The sequence below is a fragment of the Gobius niger genome (assembly GCF_951799975.1).
Source record: "Gobius niger genome assembly, chromosome: 6".
NCBI classification, from domain to species: domain Eukaryota; kingdom Metazoa; phylum Chordata; class Actinopteri; order Gobiiformes; family Gobiidae; genus Gobius; species Gobius niger.
The window spans coordinates 7,745,570-7,756,036 of record NC_136857.1 but is presented as its reverse complement, the minus strand read 5'-3'; the positions used below and the strand labels follow the sequence as shown (position 1 = coordinate 7,756,036).

General features: G+C 41.1%; 1 protein-coding gene across 1 annotated transcript in view; it reads right to left on the bottom strand.

Annotated features, from left to right (window-relative positions):
• Window positions 1-2,339: 2,339 nt before the first annotated feature.
• The window catches only part of cacna1fa (calcium channel, voltage-dependent, L type, alpha 1F subunit a), a 29,400-nt gene continuing 21,272 nt past the window's right edge, over window positions 2,340-10,467 (bottom strand). The window contains exons 36-46 of the mRNA XM_079558493.1: window positions 9,859-9,986; window positions 9,686-9,782; window positions 8,949-9,051; window positions 8,521-8,622; window positions 8,317-8,441; window positions 7,486-7,826; window positions 7,157-7,402; window positions 4,931-5,316; window positions 4,682-4,794; window positions 3,649-3,978; window positions 2,340-2,800 (exon numbers count right to left, since the gene is read on the bottom strand). Of these exons, the coding sequence (XP_079414619.1) occupies window positions 2,594-2,800; window positions 3,649-3,978; window positions 4,682-4,794; window positions 4,931-5,316; window positions 7,157-7,402; window positions 7,486-7,826; window positions 8,317-8,441; window positions 8,521-8,622; window positions 8,949-9,051; window positions 9,686-9,782; window positions 9,859-9,986 (2,178 nt within the window). The 3' untranslated portion in view covers window positions 2,340-2,593. The remainder of the gene's footprint in view (window positions 2,801-3,648; window positions 3,979-4,681; window positions 4,795-4,930; window positions 5,317-7,156; window positions 7,403-7,485; window positions 7,827-8,316; window positions 8,442-8,520; window positions 8,623-8,948; window positions 9,052-9,685; window positions 9,783-9,858; window positions 9,987-10,467) is intronic.

The window sequence follows — 10,467 nt, the reverse complement described above, 5'->3', positions numbered from 1 at the left end:
AACGCCTCATTTGAAAGCTACAAAAATGTTCTTTTTTGACTTTTTTTCATCATCACTCTTCTGTCACAGTTTTTGCTTTTTTGTCATGTTTTTGTTGCTCTTTTGTGGCTTTATTGGCACTTTTTCACCGCTTTTTTTATCACTTTATAGTCAGTCTTTTGTGGCTCTTTGTCGCTCTATTGTTGCTCGAAGATGATTTCAAGACACACACATTCAAAATACTGACACTATGATAACATATCTTTAATTGAAAGCAGCATGTTTGTGAATAAATGGTGAAATTGTTAAAAATAAACAACGTAAACCCACATTACTAAACCAATGATTTGCTGCTTTACAGAATATACTTATCGAATCGTTCAACAATGCACTCCCTTCAATTCAACATGCAGCTCATTATGAATCGATGGAAGATTGTAGATGCGTCACTTATAGTTTTTCAGATTTTTAGATTAGAAGAACTATTAAAGCTGGGGTACCTGATTTCTTTTGGTGTTGTAAAATACATTTATTTTTGACACCTCAGCGTATGTTGTAAACACAGCAAAACACAGACCTTGTTGTAATGTCCTCACCTAAAGTTTTATTGAGCAATGGATGATAGAAGTGTAATCTAAATTAGTGGAACTGATCTAATTTTCACTTTGTCACCTCTCAATGCTGTATATGGGTGTGAAATGTGCATATAATTACATTCCTTGAACAAATTGAATACACAGGAGGGACTGTAAGAGCTCGAAACAAAAAATGTCACTGTTTGAACATGTAAAATTAGGTACCCCAGCTTTAACTTGAATATTAAGCACTAGAATGTGTTTTGACACAGCAATGAGCACCAACAAATGATTCAAGTGGGACCCGAAGAGCTTGCATGAGTCTGGAAACAGGGGTCTCTTTTCCCTGCTTGTACCAGAGACAGGTTGGACCTCCTGGTTTAACACTGCAGCCTCCACAAAAAAGCTACATCTGAACATAAAGATAAGAGACAATGCTTCAAAAATGTAATATTTCAACTGGACTTTTTGTTTTGATTTGTTGTTTCAACTGTCATCACCAGTTTGTTTTTTGAGACTGAGCACTGGTCTTACATACACAGATGTAGGTGATAGATTATATTCCTCCCTTTGAGGCAATCCCCCTTTCGTCTAAGGGAGAAAAGGTGTTAACTCTCAAACTTCTGAGGTATTGTCTTTAGCACAGCACTATAAGTAGTAGACAAATTGTGCAGTAGCCCACGGAGGGCTCAGAGAGGGCTTCTCTACTCTAACATAGATGGCCCCTTTAGGTTACCTGGATGGAAAAAAAAAGAGCTTACACAGGCTAATAAGAGACAGTGCACATTTATATTGACAAATAAAAAGGAATGGGAAATGTTTTCTGCACATGCACTCCTTTTTCCAATCATCTGTGTGGATGTTTTTACATGGGCAATGTTTTATCTCTAATCTCGTCCAAAAATAAAAACAAATAATTACAAATTACAAATTTTAGCCTTTAAAGAGGGGGTATTATGCTTTTTTCAATCACATAGAACCAGTCTATATCACACTACAATGATGACGAAACCTTCTGTTGGTCTGTAAATGCAGTAAATTAGAATAACTGCCTTGTATAAAATGTCTCTCTCAAAATGGCTGTAGTGAATGTCTTGAAATAGGCCTCTGTCTCTTTAAGAACCTTTGATCCTTTCCGACACGCCCCCTTCACACGCTGTCTGTGGCATCAGTGGGGAGGGGGTTCTGCTGAGGAGCAGTGGTTGGTTACTCGGCTGGTGACGAAAGCTCGGAGGCGTCTCCAGGAGGTGGGGGCGTTCCTAGGAGGACTCAGGCAAACCTATCCCTAAAATGGCCGCCATCAGAGTTTTTACAGATTACTCAAAAATACGTGAATGTGCCAAGGCAACACTTCAGGCATGTTTTTAATGAGGGAATGACATAATAACATGATGTAAAGCTTGAAAAAGTCGATTTTGCATAATACCCCCCCTGTAAGAGTTTAGTAAAATGCTGGTTTAAAATGACACTTTTACACTTCTGTTGTGAGTAACGCATTTACAGTAATTTGGTTAAACTCTAGACCTGGATATAAACTATAGGCAAAATATTATAGACACGTAAAATATGTGGAGTATTGTTTATTTTGTTAATAATAAACATATACAGTGGGGGGAAAAAATCCAATAGAAAGTATATGGGAAACTGACCAAATACTTTTTTCCCCACTGTATCATATCAGGACACATGCACTTCAGAATATACTCTGAGACATTTGCATTTTGAAAGTAATACAATAATTGTATTGCGTAATACAGATCATACAGATTCGTAATAAATGTGAACATTAAAAAGTTCTAGCATTATTGTACGAGACATATATATACCTTGCATTGGAAAAAAGACAAAAAAATCAAGTAAAACAATATATAAAATTGTGAGTCCTGTAATGAGTGACTGCAATGTCTGTGTTTTTGGCGTCAAGTGATTCATCAGCACATTATTTGCGATGAAACCAGACTCTTGGAGATGCCGCCTCTTATTTCTCCGCTACTTGTGCTTTGGCATTGTTATTCTGGAACTTGATCCTCAAACACTGTTCAGTAAGAAATCACGCAGTTTATTTCATCGGCGAGCTCGTCCTCGTATCGGGTCCCAGTGCGGCTGGCTCCTCGCACGATGAGGTCAGTCGCAGCGCTCTCCATCTCGTCCAGGCTCATGTGACACGCCTCTGCGATCTCACGCTTCGCAAAGCTCACAAATTTAGGGTCCCGGGCGTAGAGACCAAGACCCTCAGAGATCAAAATCTGATGAAGAAGCACACACATTTCTGAGTTAGTTACAACAGAATGAGGTATTACCTTAAAGCCACACCGCGAAGCATGGAGATGTTGGTTGAATTGGAGATTTAAACAGGTTAGGTTCTCATCCTTTACTCACTGCAGTAATAGTACTTTCTGTGTCGAGCTGGTTATTAGGAGCATGTTTTGTACTGATGGCAACAGTATAGTCCAAAATGTTACGCAGTGTGCCTTTAATAAATCAAGATGTATCAAAGGTTTTAAAAAGCAGTAAACTGGACTTAATTTTTTTTGTTTTTATTGTACCAAAAATTCTAAATGCAAAGATATCCAACTTTTACAGTATTACGCCTCTCAATCTTTAAGAATTGATACTTATGCTCTAAAAACAATTCTCATGTCATAGTTTGAAGACTAAAAAATGAATAATAATTTATTGACATTTGGATCTCATTAGAGGACCCCCATGTAAAACATAACTGCTTCCGGGTGTCCCATTTACAAAAGACATTTTGTAAAGATGAACTGTTTGTTGATTATATACAGATTTTTTTTGTAGTGAACTTAAATAAACTTGAACTTTGGCTGCACTTGAACAGAGCAAAGACTATAATCTTGTCTGAAACCAAACAATACATTTTATCTAATAGATTTTCACTTGACATCGTAAATTGACTATAACAACATAAAATAACATTGCTAAACTTTGAAATACCACTATTCTACATCTCTATATATACAGTGGGGGAAAAAAAGTATTTGGCCAACATCCAATAGAATGTCTATGTGAAACTGACCAAATACTTTTTTTCACCACTGTATATACAATAGATATATTGTATCCTTGTACTCACCGACTCCACCAGGCTGTCTGCACTGCCTTTGTCGATATAACCTTGGCTGACAGGTGGCCCCCTTGAGCTGGAGAGGGTCCGTGTTTGACTGGGATACCACCCAGGGGCGCTCCTTGCTGGGAGACTGGCTGACCCTCCGCTCCACAGAGGCTGGGTGCTGCCGGTCGTCTCGTCCACCAGGAGCATGGGGGTGTAGATGAGTTTGCCTCTCCGTCCTGACTGGGCCATCACTGGGGGGAGAGGGGTGGTCCCAGCTCCGGCTGTGTTCACCCAAGAGGCGGAGGACATCGAGGAGACGCTGCTCGGCCGCGAGTCCAGGCTGTGCTGAGTCTAACATTAAAGTGAAAAGGAAAGATCGTTCAGAAATGAATTCAATATTTCATTATTTGGTCAAAATGTCTGATAATACAAACACCTGTATTGGTGCAGGAGTGTATTCTCAAACTTTTTACATCAAAGAATATATTAAAGGGGCTAGATGCAAGTTGGCCATTTTATACTCACTACTGCCACCTCAGGTCATACATGTAACTGCACCTTCTATATTAAGCTTGTGCATGACGGCACTTTGGAGCCGAAGTAACAACGTTTTGAGCGAGAGTGCAGGATTTTAGAGGCAGTTGTGGTGAACAGGTCTGAGCTCATTCTACACATTAGGACATGGCTGGAACATGTAGAGGGAGGAAAATACATAATTTTAACATTTTAAAACTCCGAAAAGTCCCTTTAACAATTTTTCTGCCTTAAAAGAAAACATTTAAACAAAGCCTAAACAAAGGAAGGAGACACTAAACCAAGAGAAAACCAAGTCTAGAGTAATGTGACACTAGGACTTAACCTGGAGCTACGGATAAACTAGGTCTAAAACAAGCGAAGTCAAAACTGTGACTCTTCCAGGACTTAATCAGGTCTAATCTAAATGTAATCCACTCAAGTAGCTCTGAGATAGATCTATTGTAAACCAGGGCCAACCATGGTCTAAATCCACAGAACCCATTCCATAGTTAGAGTGATTAATGGAGCAGAACTTCACCTGCAGGCGAGCTCTGGATGTGGAGATGTTTCCTTGATAGGTTCCCGGTATCGGCATGTCGTCTACGCTGCTCTGAGGCCGCAGACACTGGAAGTTAAAGGCAGGCTTTCGACCTACAGACGCAACGATACAGACAAAAATGACCAGACAATTCAAGTTATTATAATATACTACTCGGAAGAGAATAATACAAAGATTGCTAAACTTATGTAATAACTTTATGCTAATTTATATACGAAAGAGCATCACCTTTCGGTATCGAAGGGAGCAGCCGTCTCCTCATGAACCGGCCGCCGCCGTTCTGGTTGTTGACGTACCCGTTGCCGTTGTACCCGCTCAGGCTACTGCCGTTTCCGTTGTTGCTCATGACGCTGACGGTGCCGTTGTCGCCCGCGTACTCGCTGCCGTATCCGTTGTAGCCGTTGCTGCCGTATCCGTTGACGGGATACGGGCTGGGACTTGGGGCGGCACTTTCTCCGTTCACGTTGGCGCCATTGAAACCGTTGCTGATGAAACCATTGGCATTGGGGGCGTCGAAGGGCATCTCTCCTACACTGCTGGCTCTGTCGAAATTATGGTCGTTGTAGCCCGTGTCAGTCGGTGCAGGGGAAACAGCCTCAGGATAGCCGTACCTACTGTTTACAAACAGATTAAAGTACATGAATATTAAGGTAAAATGCATTTAACCTATCCTTGGGGCAAACCAGTGACCAACGTACAGCGCGAGAGGACATTTGAGAGAGCTTTATCAGGAATACCTAGCTGAAAGATTAGCCTATTGCACATTTTAATTTATAGTGCACCTGGAGGAAATCCATCCAGAAAACACACTCCACACATAAAGTATGTGCAGAGGATTCAAACCCAGGACCTACTGGCTATAAGCTGAAAGAACTAACCTCTCAGCCATTGTGATTGAGGTTGTCATCAAATAAAAAAAGGATAATACCCCCTCTATAATAATATCAACAATAAACACATCTTTATCACCATCTATCCAGTAGTTTCACCACCTCTTGCTCCCCCTATTGAGCTCAGGAGGAGATTTTTGATGTTTTTTTGATCCTCTTGTTCTTTGTGAAGCACTTTGTGATTTCTTCAATGAAAGGTGCTATATAAATAAAGTCGCCTCTTCTTCTTCTTGGGGAAAAAGAGGAGGTTTTTGGGAGCTGTCGCCGCGATGCTATGAACAGCCAGATCAAAAGATCGTAAGATTCCTTGAAGATGCACAAGCAACTCGAAAAACACAACTACTGGGATGTTTTTAATGAGAGAACAACATTGGTAAAAAAAAAGTTGATTGTTACAAAATACCCGCCTTTAAAAGGAATAGGCCACCGTTTTTCCATACTGTGATGTGTTCTTACCTGAGCTTAGACGAGTTGATACGTACGTCTTTGTGTGTGCGCTCAGTCAAGCAAAACGACCAAAGATGTTGTTAGCATTTGGCCTCTCCCAGTATATTCGTATAGCTCCAAACAGGGTGAATTTAGAAGCGACCAAGCTCTTCCACAGGGCACGCACACAGACCAGACAGGTACGTATCAACTCATCTAAGCTGAGGTAAGAACATATCTCAGTATGGAAAAACGGTGGCCTGTTCCTTTATAATACGTAGGACATAATATAGTGTGTAAAAAAAATGTAATGGTGAAATGGTCTTTAACATCTTAACTCCCGCCTGAACTGAGAGCATTTTCTCCAGTTCAGCTTTACCCAAATCCTGTAGGCCAGTGTAACACCTCATTGGAAAGCTAAGATCTACAAAACTCATCTAAATGGATCTTTTTCCTCACATCAGATTTTTTTCCATCTTTTTTTTGGGGGGGGGGGTATTTAACTAATTTTTGTAGCTTTTTAGTCATTTTTTAAGTCATTTTTTTGTCATTTTTTTTGTCAAATTTTTGTCATTTTTTCGTCATTTTTTGTCTTTTTTATGTCATTTTTTTGGTCTTTTTTGTATTTTTTGTCACATTTTTGTCAATTTTTTTGTAATTTTTTTGTAATTTTTTTGTCTTTTTGATGTATTTTTTGTCATTTTTTTGTCTTTTTTGTCACATTTTTGTCATTTCTTTGGTCTTTTTTATGTATTTTTTTGTCCCATTTTTGTCATTTTTTTGGTCCCATTTTTGTCATTTTTTCGTCACTTTTTTGTCAAAGTTTTCTAACTTTTTTGTCACATCTTCATCATTGTTTTTGTCTCAGTTCTGTTGCTATTTTCACACCTTTTTTCCGGAAGCTTTTGGATTGGGGTAAAGCCAAACTGGAGAAAATGTGCTCGGTTCAGGTGGGAGTTAATAACTAAGCTATATCGACCTCTACAGGAACAACCATCTGTTCATACTCATCCCACAAACAGTGGAGGACATTGACGTCTTGCCCGAGGACACAATGGCAGACGGCACAGGCAATCTAAGAAATTAAACCCTCAATCTTCTTGTAAGTGAGTCAGAAAATTACCAAAGCATTTCTTACCCGTCCAATGCTTGGATTGCAGCATCAAGCTCAGTGGTGTAAACCTTCTCCTGTATTTCTGTCGGGGCGGGTGCCGGTTCTGGAACAGGCTGCTCTGGGACAGGCTGCTCTGGGACATGCTGCACTGCTACAGGCTGCTCTGGGACAGGCTGCACTGCTACAGGCTGCTCTGGGACAACCTCCCCCCCTCCCACTGGCACATCAGGCGGAGGGGGCGGGGCAGGCATCTCTGTCACCGCATCCATCCTGCACAAACGAAGCATTATCAATTAACAAACAAACTTTAACAATATTCCAGTCATATCACCCACCAGTAGAGTGAAACTTACCTCCTGATTGGCAGCGGTTCGGACCTGGCCGGTTGCGCAGTGACCACGCTGACCCCCGCCAGCTCTGACCCGGGCTTCTCAGCGTCATGGAGACCGGTCACCTGCTCCGTGACCACGTGATCTCTCACCGCGTTCCCATTGGCCGGTTTGGGCACGGGCTCGAGAAACACTGAGGTTTGCTCCACCAGCGCTTCGATCGGGGGCATGGGCGAGGGGGCAGGGGTGGTGTTGGCCGTCGTGGGTTCGCTGGTGAAAATCTCGTCACCCTCCTCGTCCTCCAGGTCACAGGCCATCGCCAGGCGCATCTCTGGGGCCAGGTCCTGCAGCGAGCGCAGGCCTTGCTGTGAAGGAAACGAGAGATGAGATTCAGACATCTGGCAAAAGTTCTCTTCATTGATATTCTTGTACTTTTGACAATTAGGCTTCTATACTTAATGTAAAAAAACAGGCTCGGAATAAGTAGATTCTCCTTTTGAATCTTTATCTAATGTTTATACTACTCACACACAAACCATGACAATCAGCACAAAAGGGATGTAAGTTCGGCCTCTGTTTGGCTCCAAAGATCGATATTCTCCCAGACAGATCTATATTAAAACTCGATCGCTTTCTTATTCTTGTAGACAAATCCAAAGAGGCAACACTCATCAAATAACAATACGTCCACTGGGTATGAAACAACAAATGAAGGGGTTTCCATCTTCCATTCAAGATGACCCTTTTCTGCGTCTTGTAAAATGAAACAATTTCAAAACGATATAATTATCACATCAATCTGAAAACAAACTTCTAAAAAAATTCTAAAATTCTATTGTACTTATTATATCTCACCTGTAAAGAAGCGGCTTTGTCCTTCCTTTTGGACTTTCTTTCCCTCTCTTTCCTTTTGCGGTACTTTTTAAAGTAGTCTTGGATTAAATAGCTGGCGTAAAACTTTCCGCAAGTCACCTCGTCACCTGACAAAATGAGAAACCAATGAGGATTTAGTATTACATTATATTTGGTATTTTTTTGTGTTGCCGTTTTCAAATGCACCTCTAGGGGGAGGAATCACTTCATCTATGAGTTTGGGCTTAGTCCGTTTCCAGAGCTTCTTGATGATAAGCTTTAGCTCCTCGTTCTGCTGATCAATGGCACCTGAGAGGCATCAACAACACATTAAATCAATCTGTCACGATTTATTCATTAAAGGTGCATTATGCAACTTTTTATGTTTTTACAACGCTCCAGGATCAATTGTTTGTTGGATTTCTGGCAACAGGGTCAGTCAGCAGTGAAAACCTGACCAAACAATTGATCCTGAAGTGTCTGTGATGGAAAGTAAAGGTGCCATGCTGACCACTCATATAGCCGCTGGGTCAAATACACACAAATATCAACTTTTCATTCCTTGCATAAAAAGTTAAGTAAAGCCTAATGCACCATTAATACATATTTGTAGATTTTATTCTAAAAATTCAAACCTTCAGTTTTTATCTTCAGAGATGTTCTGACCAGTGCAAACAAAGTGGCACTGAAGGTGACGGTGCCATCAGGGTGAAGTGGGACGTTCATAGCCACCAGTCTCTGTGAAGATAATTGTTTTTGTCATTGTTTTGCAATTTGGTGGAACACAGAGGAACTTGAATCTATTTTTATCCAAACATCACATTTCAATACAGTTCAGTATCATGGTTAAAAAGTGAGAAAAGACAGAGAAGCCTGTGGCTGTGCAGCACAGTTATAAGAGGGGTATAGAAAAACTACAAATAATCTCTTTGTATAGTCCCTTTAAATAAAGATCATACAAAAATAGTTTAAACATTAAAATAATGTATTTTCCTCCCCCTACATGTTCCAGCCATGTCCTAATGTGTAGAATGAGCCCAGACCTGTTCACCACAACTGCCTCTGAAATCCTGCACTGTCGCTCAAAAAGGTGTTAATTCGGTCCGAAGTCTCGCCAGCACGAGCTTAATATAGAAGGTGGAGTTACACGCATGACCTGAGATGCCAGTAGTGAGCATAAAATGGCAAACTTGCATCTAGCCCCTTTAACCATTTAACCACAAGTCCCTCTGAGATTCAGAATCTCTACTTCAGGGGAGTCCCAGTGTGGACCGCATTGTACATGTTTATAGTGGTAGAAAACCTTGAGGAAAGGCCACAGGGAGAACATGCAAACTCTACCCAGAAAGGCCACATTCAATGTGTGACTCACTCTGCAACAAACACGATGCGGGCACAGTTTTCCAAACCCCAGTGGTGGCTGTATCCTGCGTAACATTGACACAAGCTCAATGTGCTTTATACGACCCCTGCAAAACAAAAACATAACCGTGTTTTTACATGGGACAATAAAAAATTAAAAATGATTGATGCAAACGGTCTTACGTTGCTTCAGGGTCATAGTCGGACCAAACCCTCTTGAACTCGTCTAGGTGATGCGTACCGAGCACAGTCCAGTCACGAGTCAGGTATTCGAAATTATCCATAATGACGGCAATGAACAAATTAATAATCTGGGAGGAAAGGAAAGAGTTAGAATATTCTTATTGTTACTACTTTTGACAGTTCTGACATAAATTTGCTTAATTTTCCTCATTACCTCATGCCTCATTTTAAAATGTTTGGAACCTCTGTTTTAGTTGCCTTCTTATGTATTTTAATAACAAGAATCCCTATATGTGTCCCTTTCAATCTCTGTTTCCCCCTTAGATTGTTCCGGAGCCGGCACTAAGTAGACAACTGTACTGTGCCGCCACTGTGGACCAACCACCGTGCCGTTACCAAACTCACACTCCATGAAACTCTATAGTGTGCACGACACAAGCCCACCCTGTGTTGAAGACCACCCACGGACCACAGAGTATGCCAGATATTTGCTGGTCTGGACGGCTGGCCCACAGAGAACCAACACCGGAGCTACTAGATTTCAGGCTTGTCATGTATGGTATAGCCCACATGACATTACACTCTCAGCATGTAAATACAGTGTGCGTC